The following is an 18,257-nucleotide window of genomic DNA, read 5'->3' on the forward strand; positions in this document are numbered from 1 at the left end:
AAACAAAAGAAAAATTACACTGGCAATGGCAAGGAAAGCGTTTCTGAAAAAGAGAAATTTGTTAACATCGAGTATTGATTTAAGTGTCAGGAAGCCGTTTCTGAAAGTATTTGTATGGAGCGTAGCCATGCATGGAAGTGAAACATGGACGATAACTAGCTTGGACAAGAAGAGAATAGAAGCTTTCGAAATGTGGTGCTACAGGAGAATGCTGAAGATTAGATGGGTAGATCATATAACTAATGAGGAGGTATTGAATAGGATTGGGGAGAAGAAAAATTTGTGGCACAACTTAACTAGAAGAAGGGATCGGTTGGTAGGATATGCTCTGAGGCATCAAGGGATCACCAATTTAGTATTGGAGGGCAGCATGGAGGGTAAAAATCGTAGAGGGAGACCAAGAGATGAATACACTAAACAGATTCAGAAGGATGTAAGTTGCAGTAGGTACTGGGAGATGAAGAAGCTTGCACAGGATAGAGTAGCATGGAGAGCTGCATCAAACCAGTCTCAGGACTGAAGACCACAACAACAACAACAACAACAACAACAACAATAACAATAACAAAAAGACAGATAAACATTTAGCTTCTGGCCAAAGCATTCTACAGAAAAGGTAACACACATTCATTCATTCATTCATTCACACAAGCAAGCACACATCATGCACATGACTGCCATCCTGGCATCTTGTATCGTAGTGCAACTCTCACGTTGAACAAAAGCAGCAATCTGGAGAGGGGCTAGGAAGGGATAGAGGAGTATGTGTGGGGGAGAGATGGGTGCTGTTTGGTGGAGTGGATAGAGACTAGACTGCCAACAGTGTCAGGAGGCTGTGGGCAGGGGGGTGAGGGTGAATGGGAAGTGAAAAATGAGAGGAGCAGGGAACGGGAAAGATGGATGGGTGCATTGGCAGAGGGCAGCAAATAAAGAGGGTGAGGGGACGATAAGAGGGAGGTGGTGGTAGGACAGCAGGTTACCATAGACTGAAGCCAGGATAATTTCAGGAGCAGAGAACGTGTTGTAAGAATAACTCCCATCTGTGCAGTTTGGAAAATCTGGTGGTGGAGGGGAGGATACAGATGGCCTGAGTTGTGAAGCACCCATTGAATTCGAGTACGTTATGTTCAGCTGCAAGTTGTACCACTGGGTGGTCTACTTTGCTCTTGGCAACAATGGTCGTTCATCCTGGTGGACAGCTGGTTGGTAGTTGTACCAATGTGAAAAGCTGTGCAATGGGTACAGCAGAGCTGGTAAATGACATGGCTGCTTTCACAGGTAGCCTGGGCCTGGATAGTGTAGCATAAACCTGTGACATGACTGGAATAGGAAGTGCTGGATGGGTGCACTGGACAGGTCTTGCACCCGAGTCTTTCACATGAACATCACTTTAGGATGGTCGGGAAGGATACTGTGTCCCTCATTTCAGAGTATGATGATAGGTAATCTAAGCCCCGACAAAGGATGTGGTTCTATTGTTCCAGTCCAGGGTGGTATTGGGCAACAAAGGTGGCAGTTCTTCGTAACTGGTTCTTGGGGTGGTGGGAGGATTGGGGCTGTGTGGGGGAAATGGCAAGGGAGATCTGTTTGTGGAAGAGGTCTGGGGGATAGCACCTATCCGTGAAGGCCTTGGTGAGACCCTCAGCATACTGGGTAAGGAAGTTTTTGTTGCAGCAGACATGCCATCCCCCAGAGGCCAAGCTGTATGGGAGGGATTTTTTGGTGTGGAAGGGATGACGGCTGTTGAAATGCAGTTACTGTGGTGGTTGGTGGGTTTAATGTGGACTGAGGTGTGAATGGAGCCACCTGAGAGGAAGATGGTGTGATTGGTTGAGGAGAACCAGGTGAAGCAGATGGGAAAGAATGTATAAAAGTTTTGAAGGAATGAGGACAGGGTGTCTCAGTCCCAAGTCCAGATCACAATGTTTATAGATTGTTTTTATGTGACAAAATCCATGTGAGCTAGTGATGAAGAAAATATTGCAGTGAATGACCGAACATTGTGGCATGAAAGATTGGGGCATGGCAATACACAGACACTTCACAAATGTGAGCCAAGGGGATCGTTTAAGAGCTTAATGTAATAACAGAAGATTTTTTTTCTTTTTTGTAAACCCTGTTGGAGTCATCAGGAGCATCAACTTAAGTTCAACGATGAAGAGATAATTTATTCCATAAACTCAGGGGAATTGATTCATTTAGATGTCTACAGTCTGATGTTGGCTGACTGAATCTGTCAACACAAAATAACATTTAAAGATGATGCAACTGGTTACAGGACTGCTTACTTTCTCAGGCACAAATAGGTATCATTGACTGATTTCATGAACACTTTCTTGTTGAACCAGTTTTGTCAAAGAATCATCATTTTGCAGCAGCACAATGGTACTGAGTGTATTAAACAAGACATAAAACAGCTTCTCAGAAACCTTCGAATCCAGTTGGAAACAACTACTGCATACACACCATAGAAGAATCGCTCATTTAAGGGGGGCAACAAACTGTTCAACCACACACATGATGTTGACAGCAGACTGCCAAAGTTTTTATGGGCAGAAGCAGTTAACATTGATATGGAATTCAATGCCACATGAGTTGCACAATGGATGAAAACCCTATGTTGCATAGTTTCATATCTTTGGATCTGATGCTTTTGGTCAAATGCCAAACCAATTTCAAGGCAAACTTGATGCCAAAACTGTGAATCAGAAAGATTTTGTATCCCGAGATGTGACATTCAAGCAGACTCCTTAATGCCTGAGCAAGAAGTTTTTAGATTTTCTTTTGTAGTTTAATTTTCCAGCAAATGATGCAGATCCATATTTATTCCGTGTCACAATCATTCTACATCTACATCTACATCTATTCTCCACAGGCCACCTTAAAGGGCACATATGCAGAAAAGGAAAAAAAATCCTGCACTTTCCAGTTAAAAAAAAGGACATGATTTGGGAAGATTTTTCTGTGCAGCAACATGTACACGAAGTCCATCGAACACAGCAAGTTAGTTTCCAAAGCACTCAAATTGAGACAGCAATGCATTCTTATCAGCCAATACAGGTCACATCACGTGATCTCGTCAGCCAATGGCAGCTGATATTCAGAGCATAGGACATTTGATGTAGTCAGCCCACAACAACATCACTTAAGCATTGCGAAAACACGAATAGGAAAAATTAACAGTTTAAAGATATATACAGAATATAGCTAGAAGAAAAGCTAATCTTTCACATATAATATTGGCCTTTTTTTGCTCATGTTATCCTCTAAGATATATCAAACACAAGTGTGCCAGTTACTTTTAAATAATGACATAAATGTCTGGTTTTATGGGTGCAAAAATTCTGGTAAGTGGCTGTTCCTCAAAGTGTTAAGTTTGGAATGAGAGTCACACACTCTGTGATTTAAGAAATTCATCGTACATTCTCATATGTCTCATAATTCATCTTAATTAGAAGGAAATTTACTTTGAATGTAACACTTCTCAAACCATCATTCGCAATATTTTCTCGCGACCTGTTAGAAATGTAAACAGCTGTGACATCACACTCATCGAATGCAGTTTTTTCTTTGTTATGGAGTATTGCATAGTCTTTGTCCTAAAGCCGTGGACACATTTTGTTGTCAGCAGACATTTGTTTGTGCACTGTGTTTTGTTGTTGTGAATGGAACACTGGAGAATTTTCTTTGCAACTGAAGATCTGCTTTGGTGTTTTTCTCTCATTTATGTTTTATTGCTGCATATTATTCTGCAGTAGTCAACTAAAGTAAATTTTTTTGGTAGATTATCAGTCCTCACCAGACCAAATTACAAAAATTCAACTGTATCACTGGTGCAGCATGCTACCTGAGCTTGGCCAGAAGAGGACCTGTGAAGCTGTGCTCAGACTGTGGCGTGACACAAAGTGAATTGTCATGCGTCAGCCACTATGACGCAGCAAAACTGTCATGTTCTCGCACCACAGAATGGGCAGAAATGGACAGAAGGGAGAGACACTGGGAAGCAGCTTTTGACACCACTGCCCATTAGGAATGTGGAACGGAAGTGTGATGAACATCACCTGTCCACCTCTGTACATCAAGTGCAGTAGAGGTCACGGACAGATGTATGATGATAAAGCCAACCGCTGCAGGGAAGAAGTTGACGCACAGTGCCTTGACTCAAGAAGCCATTTTCCAGCTGCAGGCAGCAAGCATGGCCGACCAGTGCGCACGGAAGAGCGCTGGAGCTGTCCAAATTCATTGATCCACCTACTGCAGAGAAGATGACCGCGCTGAAACAGTGTGAGAAATTATCCAAGGCTCTGATCAGGGGGCTGCCTTGGATCTACAATGAGAATACAGTCAAAGAGGGGCTTTTACGTGACTGATTCTGGGGTGCAAATGCTAAGATGCACAATCGGACGAATAAGAAGAGACTGCCGCTGTAAATAGTTTCAGTGGAAATTGTGACGTATGGCAGCGAAATATTCAGGATAAAGAAGCTCTTAGACTTTCCTGTGACCACCAAAGCTCTCCCCCTATGGACCCTGTGGCTAAATACTACCACAACTCACCGCAGTGCGGCAGTGTGCATGGCACCCGTGCCTGTGACAGACGAGACAAGGCACCAACTTGTGCTCGCTGTGGTGAGCCACATGTGGCAAACTGGCATGGTAGCCCAGCCTTTGCCAGTGATGGCTGTGCTGGAGACAAGGCGCAAACCAAGAAGAAATGATGACGGCGCCATAAGCACTGCTGAACAAAGACGCAACCGTACGGTGAGAAGACAGCTCCCAATACTACAGGTGGCCAGAATACCACAGCAGTGAGAGTGGAGCTGGGGACCGACTGCCAGCAGCAGTACAGCAGGCGCCGCAAGTGCAACAGATACACACCATGTTGTCGGCCGCAGCGGAGGAGGCGATTGCGACCTTCAAGGCCACCATGGACGCAGATAGGACAGCTTTTAAGGCCACCCTGTCTGCAGAGACAGAGGAGGCACGCAACCGACTGTGACAATTGTGCACACAGCTGACGCACGACATCTGTGCGGATGCCACGGGTGAAGGGACAATACCCGCCACCGCTCCCCTTACAGAGTAGCCGGCGGAAAAGTACACACTGAAGAACAACACGGTTGCTGCTGCAAGAACACCGAAGCCCTTCGGCTCTAAGCAGCTCTGCTCCAATGAGTGGGCTACCACGGCAGTCACGACACTCAAGGGTATTGGCTATGCCGTCCACTACACAGGGGAGACTCGACTGCAGCCCTCACTGAGCCTGTCTAGCGCAGTCAACGAAGGACGGGTGGTGCCACTACGCTACCGTACACCTCAGAGAGTTTGGCTACGATGCTCAGCTACCAGACACTGATGGGCGACCTGGGCCTTCCCCCGCACCCAGTCACCAGTGACGCAGCGCGGCAGGGAGCTCTCACATGGCCTGTAACAATCAGCAAGAGTCCGCTACTGCTCTTACTAGCCAACCTAACTATCACAGAGGTTTTTTTCCTTGTGCTCGCCTTGGCACTTTTTTTCCTCTACCCTTCAAACAACTACCCTTCATTCAATTTTCGAACCAATCTATCTACAGATGAGTGCGTATTAATGGTTAACCAGATGTGCACAAACATCGCAGTACCCACATCCTGCGAGACCTCACTTTAGTGAAAACTAACCCTTACACAGAGATGGCAGTAGACTTTTGTTTGGCAATCATGCCGGTGTAGGCGTGGAGGGGCTCCATAAGGATCCCATTTTGATGAGCAATATTCAAATATTGGCCGAATGAATTTCTTTGTTGATGGACTACATTTCCTGAGGATTCTTCCAATGAAGCTAAGTCTGAGAAGTTGTCTTTCCTCCGATTAGTTTTGTGTGGTCATTCCACTTTAAACTGCCCCATGTGTGTACTCCTAGATATTTTAAGAAAGCAACTGCTTCCAGTGATTGTTCTCGAATCATGTAGTCATTTATTAAAAGATCTTTCTGTCAGTGTACTTGCAATGTGTTAAATTTGTTTATGTTCAGGATCAACTGCCACTCCCTGTACGAAGCATCATTCCTCTGCAGGTTGTCTTGAATTTTGCTACAATTTTCTAGCGAAGCAACTTCTCTGCATACAACAGCACCATCTACAGAAAAGCTATTAGAACTTCTGACATAATCTATTATGCCATTTATGCATACAGTGGAACTTTGATTTTAAGTTCTCCGATTTTACGTTTTTCGTGGTTCTAAGCCATAAATTCGTAGTCCCTTTGAGAAACCCATAAGATCAATGCTAAAAATTCCCTGATTTTACATTTCTTCCCAGTAAAGTTTATTTCAGTTCTAAGTTCTTACTCAACGTCTTGCTTGACTTCGTCCCGTTTTCTTTCTGTTGACATTTGATGTGACTGAATGAGTTATAAGTGGTACAAAAGACAGATGGTTCACATCATGGGTGGTGACAGAATTGAGGGAATATTTTAAGCCATTTTGGAGAGGGAAGATGTGAGAAAGGAACTGCTGATGTAATCAACAATCAGTATTGCCATCACAACTTGAACATTTAGTTTCAACATGCATTTATGATACAACTACTGGTAGGTTGCAGCAGTAATGGAAAAACAAGACAGTCAACTCAAGGTGTTCTGGACCAACCCAATACATGACAAAGGGGCCTAGCTACCATCTTTTCTAGTGCCACTTGTAACTCAGTCTCACCTTTTGGATGTAATTCTGATGTAATGTATTCATTGACAGTATCAATCATCAACCTTTTAAATTCAAACACTGATTCTTGAGGAACACACTTGGTCATAATCGAAGAAATGCTGCCCATTTTCGGCTAGTGAACTCTTATGGATTGGTAATTTTTTAAATCACCCAATAGTCAGCACAGCAACCACACCGCACTAACACACGTAAAATGAGCTCACCTACTGGATGTGTGCAGAGGGATAGTGGCCCTTCAACAATGGGAGTACAGGCAGGAGTGAAAGCATTTTGTAAAGTGCTGAAAATATACTTTTTGTGCAGATGATGCGCTATGACATACTTTGCACGACACACACTATAGATCATTAAGATTGGCAACAGTAAGAGAGCATGAAGCGAAACTATAGCATCTGAACTTGCTTTCAAATTTACATTTTACATAGTGTACTGAAATTCACAGAGGTGACTTCTAATAAGCTTGTAACATCAACTAGGAAAGTAAACTCATTTATTCATATGTCTGCTTCTCTCATCAAGCCTAAAATAACACTTTAACAATGGTGAGCATATGAAGTGCAGCCCCACTAATAAGTCATTAGGTCCCGACACCTTGGTGGATTTATACTTCTTAACAGCAGCTTTTAATTCTTCCAAAGTAAACTTAGCAGACAGCACATTTTTTTCTGGATGTTGCCGGATTATTCCAAATTTTTCTGTTCTCCTTCAGTTTTCCCATTCAGCATCACCTGGTGGGCATCTTCATTTGCGGTAATGTTGGGTCTTACTTTGGGTAGAGTTGAATCATTAATGAATCATTTGAGCAGTTGCTGAGCTTTCCTGCTACCCTTAGATATGTCGATGATACTGTTTCAAACCATCAATTTTGTTTGGCTTTCGCCAATTCCTGGGATAGCATCGGTTCTGATTTTACTGCATCCGTGTTGAACGTGGATCTTCATAAAACAGTCTATGGTATTCTTGCAATTTTTGTAGATTGGTAGATGGAGAACTTACTGCAGCAAAGTTGAGCAAAATGAACCCTGAAGTTGTCACATCACAAGAAAAATCTTTTCATATTAGAACTGGAGACAGTCATTGTTTTGTGAGAGTAAAAATTGAATGAGATCTTGCAAGGAATAAATGTTAACACATCAGCATGCCTTCAAGAGAATAACAAACTTCTGGAATGGGTGACGAAAAATTATCTCAAGTTGAGAAAATACAATACTGTGAAGTGGTCAGATCGCTTATGTTCTTGTCTGTTACCCAGTGTCCACGTTCATTTTTGCAATGAGCAGGTATTTGATCAGTCGTATAATAATGCGCATACACAAGCTGTTAATAGAATTTTCCAATACTTGATGTAAACGGAAAGTTGGGGTATAGAGTACTCTCAAGTGTAACTAATACATTGTTCTGATGTACTCTGAAATATAACTAATAGATTGTTCTGATGCCAATTACAAAGGCAATATTATATCTTGAAAATTTATTTGCATTCAAAACTTAACGCTGTAGAATGACAAATGCAATCGATAAAACAAGAGAAGAGCTGAGAAAGTTTTGTGCCCTTTCATGTAGTTTCAACTCTCTCATGAGAAAGTTCATAGTTTTCAGAGTTGTAAATGCATTTACCCCTTGTTGTTCATCATTATGTGCAACCTTAGTCTTAAATCAACCATGGTAAAAGAAGCTACTTCAGTCAAATAAATGACATTTAATTGACAGAAAAACTTTATTCCTCTCTACAAATCTTTAAATATCTCATCAGGTTTAATATGGTTGCTGGAACAATATTAAAACTATGCTCAATGAAATTCAGTTGGGGACACAAGAAAGCTACTGTGAATCGTGTAAAAGGACTACATTTTGAATCCTGGCAACATGTATTCAGAAAAGAAGAACACATACTCTCTAACACAGCAGCAAATGATGACAAAATCTGTAACTGTACAATTTATGTAGATCTCTCTGGAAGGAGTTAGTAACTATCTTCAATAGAAAGGAAGAATGTTTCTGGAAAGAAGTTTAATGTACAACTGTATTGACTTCATACATATTATTCAATTTCTGTAACATCTAATATGGTGATTGCAAATGAACAGTTTAGAAAGGGGTGGGAGATTAGGATTTAACATCCCACTGACAACATTTATTAGAAACTGAGCGCATGCTCAGATTGGGGTAGGGTAAAGAATGAAATCAGCCTATTCAAAGGAAACAACCCAGAATTTGAAGTGATATTAGGAAATTTAAATCTGACAGGCTTGATGAGGATATGCACCCTGCTCCTACCAAAAGTGAGTCCAGATTCCCAAGCACTGTGCTGCCCTGTTTGGTATAAAACATAATTAGTCTACCAAGATTATTTCACTCTACAATTTTAACAAAAGTCCTAAAACTAAATGATGTTATAGCCAAATTCTCTGTGTTTTAAATTACAGAAATTATTATGAACAAAAATGTAGGCTACACAATCAAGGTTCAACAAGTTTGAAAATGGAACAGCACAAATCCTGAGAGGTGGAGACTGCATGTAATAATCTTCTGCTTGCCACAGCTTAGTTCACTGTAAAGATCTGATTATCTGAATTGATGTCAAAAGTATTCTTCTTTTTTAAGATGACTATACTATAATTACACTGAAGCTGTGGATAATTTCACACAAATTACTTGCTCTTTTCTGCATACATTGTACAGCTCAATTGTTTTCTACATACCATGCACTGAAGCGAATATTTTTTTTAAATATAAAGACAACTTTTCTATTATCTTTGTGATGCAATCTGCAGCTCAATAGCAATGAAAAAATCTTTAAGGTACAGCTCATTACCATGCTTTCAAGGAAACAACAATATTAACTGAAGTTGCAAAAAATGTGTTCTCCTGCAGTAAGGAGACTCAATGAAATGAAAACACAAACCTATGCCAAGATGAGTGTTGATGCTGGCATATCGTGCAGTACCAGTCAAATTCTTGTTCTCTCGATACGGGATATGTTGATGAGAGCGTCCATCACGATATTTCTTGGCTAAACCAAAGTCAATTATATAAACTAGATTTCCTTTCTTGCCCAACCCCATGAGGAAATTGTCAGGTTTTATGTCTCGATGTATGAAGTTCCGACTGTGAATGTAGTCTATTCGAGAAACCTGTGAAAACAATATGTTAACAAACTAATTATCACAAGAACAACATACATTGTCAAATTATGTAGTAGCTATCAGCAAACAAAGAAATGTAATGTTTCAACCTACATTAGAACTGCTCTCATTCCAATATCAAGTTGAAACTGATCTCATTCTTTAAGAGAAAGAATTTTTCACTCTTAGTAAACATATTTTCTTGCAGGATTATTGAGAGGTCACCAAATGTAATGTATAGCAGAAGTAGTCACTTTCAGTTTCAATTTAGTGACCAGAAGTCTAAGTATGACTATTTTTTAACTGGTCAGGGTAATTTACGCATCCAACTAGTTTATTATTATTGTTATTATTAGCAGTAGCAGTAGTAGTAGTAGTAGTAGCAGTAGTAGTAGTGGTGCAATCTAACAGCTTAGAGAAGTGCGTACAGTCAACTTATCCCACTCTGAAAATATCCAAGATGTAATTAACACGGATATCAAGGCAATGTTACTCATATCTGCATAGTGCCTTTGTAAGAAAAGTCCTGCTAGAATACAGGGAACCTGCAGTGCAACAGACAACACGAACAATCATACAAACTTTTAGTTTTCATATATACAATATAGAGTAGCCTGCATAAGTTAAGTGCCTCAAAACTTTTACGTGGAAACAAGGATAAAGGTCCACATTATTTCTATTTTTAATCTAATACTTGGCTATTGAAGTGCAAGCCAAGCGAATGCGAATGTGAAATAATCTGGGTTAAGTTAAGTATCAAAGGTGGGTCAGATATGATAGTCGGATGCTTCTATAGACCACCTGCATCAGCAACCGTAGTAGTTGAGCGCCTCAGAGAGAACCTGCAGAACGTCGTGAAGAAGTTTCGTGATCATACTATTGTAATAGGGGGAGACTTCAATCTACCAGGTATAGAATGGGATAGTCACACAATCAGAACTGGAGCCAGGGACAGAGACTCTTGTGACATTATCCTGACTGCCTTGTCCGAGAATTACTTCGAGCAGATAGTTAGAGAACCAACTCGTGAAGCTAACGTTTTAGACCTCATAGCAACAAATAGACCGGAACTTTTCGACTCCGTGAATGTAGAAGAGGGTATCAGTGATCATAAGTCAGTGGTTGCATCAATGACTACAAGTGTAATAAGAAATGCCAAGAAAGGAAGGAAAATATATTTGCTTAACAAGAGTGATAGGGCACAAATCGCAGAATATCTGAGTGACCACCATCAAACGTTCATTTCTGAGGAAGAGGATGTGGAACAAAAATGGAAAAAATTCAGAAACATCGTCCAGTACGCCTTAGATAAGTTCGTACCGACTAAGGTCCAAAGCGAGGGGAGAGATCCACCGTGGTATAACAATCATGTACGAAAGGTACTACGGAAACAAAGAAAGCTTCATCATAGGTTTAAGAGTAGTCGAATCATAGCTGATAAGGAAAAGCTGAACGAAGCGAAAAAGAGCGTAAAGAGAGCAATGAGAGAAGCATTCAACGAATTCGAACATAAAACATTGGCAAACAATCTAAACAAGAACCCTAAAAGTTTTGGTCATATGTAAAATCGGTAAGCGGATCTAAATTCCCTATTCAGTCACTCGTTGACCACGATGGCACCGAAACAGAGGACGACCGAAGAAAGGCAGAAATACTGAATTCAGTGTTCCGAAACTGTTTCACTGCGGAAAATCGTAACACGGTCCCTGACTTCAGCCGTCGCACGGACGCCAAAATGGAAAATATTGAAATAAACGATATCGGAATTGAAAAACAACTGCTATCACTTAGTAGCGGAAAAGCATCCGGACCAGACGAGATACCCTTAAGATTCTACAGTGATTATGCTAAAGAACTTGCCCCCTTTCTATCAGCAATTTATCGTAGATCGCTGGAAGAACGTAAAGTACCTAGCGACTGGAAGAAAGCGCAGGTCGTTCCCATTTTCAAGAAGGGTCATAAATCAGATGCGAATAATTATAGGCCTATTTCGCTTACGTCAATCTGTTGTAGAATAATGGAACATGTTTTGTGTTCTCGTATTATGACGTTCTTAGATAATACAAATCTCCTTCATCATAACCAACATGGATTCCGCAAACAGAGATCATGTGAAACTCAGCTCGCCCTATTTGTCCAAGAAATTCACAGTGCCGTAGACACTGGCGAGCAGATTGATGCCGTATTCCTGGACTTCAGGAAGGCATTTGATACGGTTCCGCACTTACGTTTAGTGAAAAAAATACGAGCTTACGGAATATCGGACCAGGTTTGTGATTGGATTCAGGATTTCCTAGAAGAAAGAACACAACATGTCATTCTGAACGGTTCAAAATCTGCAGATGTAGAGGTAATTTCGGGAGTACCGCAGGGAAGCGTGATAGGACCTTTATTGTTTACAATATACATAAATGACTTAGTTGACAACATCGGTAGCTCCGTGAGGCTATTTGCAGATGACACGGTTGTCTACAAGAAAGTAGCAACATCAGAAGACTCGTACGTACTCCAGGAGGACCTGCAGAGGATTAATGCATGGTGCGACAGCTGGCAGCTTTCCCTAAACGTAGATAAATGTAATATAATGCGCATACATAGGGGCAGAAATCCATTCCAGTACGATTATGCCATAGGTGGTAAATCATTGGAAGCGGTAACGACCGTAAAATACTTAGGAGTTACTATCCGGAGCGATCTGAAGTGGAATGATCACATAAAACAAATAGTGGGAAAAGCAGGCGCCAGGTTGAGATTCATAGGAAGAATTCTAAGAAAATGTGACTCATCGACGAAAGAAGTAGCTTACAAAACGCTTGTTCGTCCGATTCTTGAGTATTGCTCATCAGTATGGGACCCCTACCAGGTTGGATTAATAGAAGAGATAGACATGATCCAGCGAAAAGCAGCGCGATTCGTCATGGGGACATTTAGTCAGCGCGAGAGCGTTACGGAGATGCTGAACAAGCTCCAGTGGCGGACACTTCAAGAAAGGCGTTACGCAATACGGAGAGGTTTATTATCGAAATTACGAGAGAGCACATTCCGGGAAGAGATGGGCAACATATTACTACCGCCCACATATATCTCGCGTAATGATCACAACGAAAAGATCCGAGAAATTAGAGCAAATACGGAGACTTACAAGCAGTCGTTCTTCCCACGCACAATTCGTGAATGGAACAGGGAAGGGGGGATCAGATAGTGGTACAATAAGTACCCTCCGCCACACACCGTAAGGTGGCTCGCGGAGTATAGATGTAGATGTAGATGTAGAATAGACTGTGGAAGATGGTTAATTGCAACTATTATTGCAAGTAAGTATTATTTGAACTGAGAAAATGAGGAAACCTAAAGCAATCTTTTGTTGTACAGTATTATGCAATGTAAAAACTAAACTGGGGAAAAGGAACTGCATGTCGTATGACAACAAATATGAGGTGCATCTCCAAAATCAGTACACACTTATGGTCCACACGAGGTTCCAATCAAAACCCACTCAAACTATTTTGCTGTCAAATACTTGTGTCGTAAATGGCTTGTCTCTTTTGAGTTTGTTCACAATACAGTAAAATATCTTCAAAATTAATATAACTTCCCAAATTTAATGAAGACAATTCCAATCAAAACTGTCCTGATACGAAGAGTCAAAATTAGCAAGCATTAGTAGGTTATAGTTGAAAGAATTTACACCAAATATTTTAGATCTTAAGTACAAATGATTTTATATAAATATTTACTCAGATCAAATAGTCAAAAGGTAGAATAATAACAAAATTTTAGCTAACCCACCTCAGTATAAAAATTTAAATGAACGCTTTCATTGCTTTAGATCAACTCTATTATCAGAGTACTCTAGCAGTTTTCAGTAGAGCCACTCCATGTGAATTAATGAGAACATAAAACAAAATCTCATCATAAAACAAGATCTCACGTACTATCAAAGATTTTAAATTCTGGGATTATTTATTCTCTCTACACAGGTTAGTAAACACATCAAACTTCCCTCTCCCACTTTATGTCATACACACATTTACAAATTTTTACAGTTTTGAAATTATAAAGATACAAAATGACACTCACTAAAATTTGGAATACAATTTGTATTTTTTAAATAATTTTATCTACGTGAAATTGGTTGGTTATATACCCTAAAGCAAAAGGATTGTTAAGAAAAAAATGTAACTCAAATTACAAAGAGAGCATTTTGGCATTAAATTATGTAGGAAACATGCTTCAGTATTACACTGAATATCACTTAAATGGAAAGTAACCATCACCAAATATTATTTTCAAAATAATCATCAAAGCAAGGGATGTGATACAATGAATTAATTATTGGTTTTTGTTTGTTGATCATTTAATTTCTGCATCATTTAAAATAATTTTTTTGCTCAGTTGTTTCACAAAAATTCACTACTGCTGAAATTTTTGTAAAAACAATTTACAGATTTTTGATTTTTTTCAGTGTTACTCTTTATGTACATTGAAGAGAGAGGGGGAGAAAGAAAAGGAAAGGGAAGGAACTAATGATATCAGCTACATCAGGACTTTGTGTGGAATCAGTGGTGACAATGCAGTTGACATCATTAGTTCCTTCCCTTCCCTTCCCTTCCTCCCTCACCCTCTACCATTAATTTTGCATATTTATCACAGCTGTGGATCCCATGTGGTGTCTGTTATATAATCTAAAGCAAAAGGATTGTTAAAAAACCAAAACAGAACCAACACATTCATATGAGAGACGAGTTACTATTTTTAATGAAAAATGTTTTGTGCAAAGCCTACAGAAGTAGTGGCAACAGGTTTGGTTCATGTTTGAACTGGCATGAAAACTTCTATAGAATTGCTTGTGCAGACATACAACAAATTTGCGATTATCCGGGTTAATGCAGATGTGAGATCCCAGGTATAGACGCATGCACATGTAGCACTGATAATCCAAAACATATTTTTACCAGAAACTGCTACTTACTGTATTTCCAAAGCATGCTACAAGCTACATTTGAATGTGCACTGCATTATTCACCAAAACCGGCCATGTATTGAGAAAATTACACTTAAAATACGCTGTATTTTCTATTAGAATAACTGGAAGTTTTGGATGGAACAATACATAAAATAAGGGAAATGTAACCTCTCCCCCGTAGCACATCGATGCGTAGAGCACAGTAACACATTAACAGAAAACAGCATTCACACTAGCTTTTGAGCATTAGCTCTTTTTCCTAGCAATAGTACACACATTCACACACACAACCACACAGACAACTAACATCACAATTTGTGTGTGTGTGTGTGTGTGTGTGTGTGTGTGTGTGTGTGTGTGTGAACTGATTGGTTGGTTGGATTAAGAAAGGAGGAAAGGGACTAAACTACAAGGTCATCAGTCCCTGGTTCTGAATAAAACAATGCCCCACGAGTGAGAATAAAACAAATGAGACTGACAACTCAAAACTGAATGAAAGGAAAAATCACAAGAACGATGAAGGGCAACAAACATGTAAATGGACAAAAGGGGACAAGAAATGGGATGAAGAGATTAAAACAACAAATCAGATTACTACGGTTGGCTGACCATGAGAATAAAAAAGGAGAAGCCGGCCACTCTGCAACTCATTAAAACCTCCACCCTAGAAGCACTAGGGTGGAGGACAAAGGACATGCGCTAAAACTTAGATCGAATGATAAAACCCACCATCACGAATAAAACGTAAAACTAAATCAGTCAATGAGGCATTGTCAGATAAAATTAATGGCAACGAGTCCGGTAACCCAAGATTTGGTCGCTGGGCAGTCAATGTGGGACAGTGCACCAGAATATAGGCCACTGTCAACCGGGCGCCACACTGACACTTAGGCGGGTCCTTCACAGCGCAGGAGGTAACGTGGGTCACCCAAGCGTGGCCAATGCAGAGCCGCAGAGGACAACTCATTCCCTGCGAGAGGCCCGCATGGAAGTCTTTCACACGTTCATAGTCTCCTTAATAACACTCGGTTTGTTGTGTGTACCGTTATGCCATTCAGTCTCCCAAAGTCGAAAAACTCTATGGCGTAAGTCAGAACGCAGGTCAGGTTCAGATATGCCCATTTCCAGAAGTGGTTTCCGCATAGCCTGTTTGGCCAGCCTGTCAGCAAGTTCGTTGCCTGGGGTGCCGACGTGTCCTGGGGTCCACACAAACACCACTGAACAAAGGGACCAGTCTAGGGAACAGATGGACTCCTGGATGGACGCTACCAGAGGATGCTGAGGGTAGCACTGTGCAACAGCTTGTAGGCTGCTCAAGGTGTCAGCACACAGAAGAAATGATTCCCCGGGGCATGAACGGATAAACTGAAGTGCACGAGAGATGGCAACCAGGTCTGCAGTGAATACACTGCAGCCATCGGGCAAGGAATGTTGTTCAAAATGGCCTCTGTGGACGTAGGCGAAGCCAACATGACCATCATCCATCGAGCTGTTGGTGTAAACCATTTCAGAGCCCCAGAACATGTCAAGAATAGAGAGGAAGCGACAGCAGAGAGTTGCAGGAGTAACCGAGTACTTAGGGTCATGCAAAGGGTCCAGATGAATCTACGGCAAAGATGTACACCGTGGAGGTGTATGTAGACGGACCTGGATGGGAGGTGGTAAAGGGAAGGACTACCGTACAGTTCAGACAGAAGGGATCGAATGTGAACCGCAATTGTTAGCCCTGACCCGGGCCACTGATGTGGGAGATAAACTGCCGCGGGTGCAAAAAGGAGACAGTAATTTGGATGCTCAGGAGAACTATGAATGTGTGCAATGTAATTGGCGAGCAGTTGCACACGTCAGATCTGCAATAGAGGGACTCTGGACTCCACCAGGACACTTGTCAACGGACTCGTTCTAAAAGCTACCGTCGCTAAGCGAACACCACAGTGGGGCCATTTGGTTGAGTACATGCAATGCTGAGGGCACCACCGAACCATAAACCAGACTCCCATAGACGAGGTGAGATTGAACAAGGGCCTTGTAGAGCTGTAGCAGAGCAGAGTGATCTGCACCCCAGTTGGTGTTGCTCCGGGAGTGGAGGGCATTGAGGTGCTGCCAGCACTTTTGCTGAAGGTAGCCAAGTCAATCGGGCGTCAAAAACAAGTCCTAAGAATCAGTACAGTGAGTGGATCATCATGAAGGTAAAGTTCAGGTTCTGGATGAATGGTATGACACTGACAGAAGTGCATGACACACGATTTAACAGCCGAAATCTTGAAGCCGTGGGCAAGAGCCCACTTTATATAAAACTGTCATTATCATGCATGAAAGATGGTAGGACAGGCAGAAGCAATACATTAAAAAGACTGTTGGTCTTTGGCAACTAACATGTAAACTGTTCAAACTTTGAAAGTTAATGTCCAGAAATTAAAGCAGGTTTTTGTAAAATTCTATTCACTTTAAATATTACATTTTTGCAGATGATACTTGTCCTAGCTCAGTGAATGTCTACACCGTCCACAAGAACACAATTTTACCATAAACATAGTACCATTTGAAGACAGCTATAAAGATGTTAAAATGACAGTATGAAAAAGTCCAACCCAAGAAAGTACACTAAGGAGCTGTAATTGATGTCCTTCAAAAGGAAAATTAACCATTTTAGAATAAACAATAGCAGAGAAGTAAAGTTGCTACTCTCCATATAGCGGAGATGCTGAGTCGTGATAGGCACATTAAAAATATTCACACAATTATAGCTTTCGACCATTAAGGCCTTTGTCAGCAGTACACACACACGCGCACACACACACACACACACACACACACACACACACACACACACACACACACAAAACTTGCACACACGTTTTCAGTTTCAGAGAACTGAACCACACTGCGAGCAGCAGCACCAGTGCATGATGGGAGTGGCGAATGAGTAGGCGTAAGGAGGAAGCTGGGGCGAGGAGGGAGAGGGATAGTACGGTGGGAGTGGCGGACAGTGAAGTGTTGCAGTTTAGATGGAGGGCAGGAGAGAAGATGCGGAGGGGGGGAGGTAAGTAGCAGAAAGGAGAGAGATAAAAAGAAATTAAGAGACTGGGTGTGGCGGTGAAATGATGGCTGTGTAGTGCTGGAATGGGAACAGGGAGGGAGGTGGATGGGTGAGGACAGTGACTAACGAAGGTTCAGACCAGGAGGGATACAGGAACATAGGATGTATTGCAGGGAAAGTTCCCACCTGCACAATTCAGAAAAGCTGGTGTTGGTGGGAAGGATCCATATGGCACAGGCTGTGAAGCACTCATTGAGATGAGGGATATCATGTTTGGCAGCATGTTCAGCAACAGAGTGGTCCATTTGTTTTTTGGCCAGTTTGTTGGTGGCCATTCGTGAGGACAGACAGCTTGTTGGTTGTCGTGCCTATATAGAATGCAGCACAGTGGTTGCAGCTTAGCTTGTAAATCACATGACTGGTTT

The 18,257-nt window shown here is 41.4% G+C and overlaps 1 protein-coding gene across 2 annotated transcripts in view; it reads right to left on the minus strand.

Annotated features, from left to right (window-relative positions):
- LOC126458578 (casein kinase I) overlaps positions 1-18,257 on the minus strand; it is a 105,958-nt gene that overhangs the window by 71,020 nt on the left and 16,681 nt on the right. For both annotated transcript variants that reach the window (XM_050095710.1, XM_050095711.1), the window contains exon 5: positions 9,607-9,835. In XM_050095710.1, the coding sequence (XP_049951667.1) occupies positions 9,607-9,835 (229 nt within the window). The remainder of the gene's footprint in view (positions 1-9,606; positions 9,836-18,257) is intronic.

Source organism: Schistocerca serialis, chromosome 2 (genome assembly GCF_023864345.2).
Source record: "Schistocerca serialis cubense isolate TAMUIC-IGC-003099 chromosome 2, iqSchSeri2.2, whole genome shotgun sequence".
In the NCBI taxonomy this organism is placed as follows: domain Eukaryota; kingdom Metazoa; phylum Arthropoda; class Insecta; order Orthoptera; family Acrididae; genus Schistocerca; species Schistocerca serialis.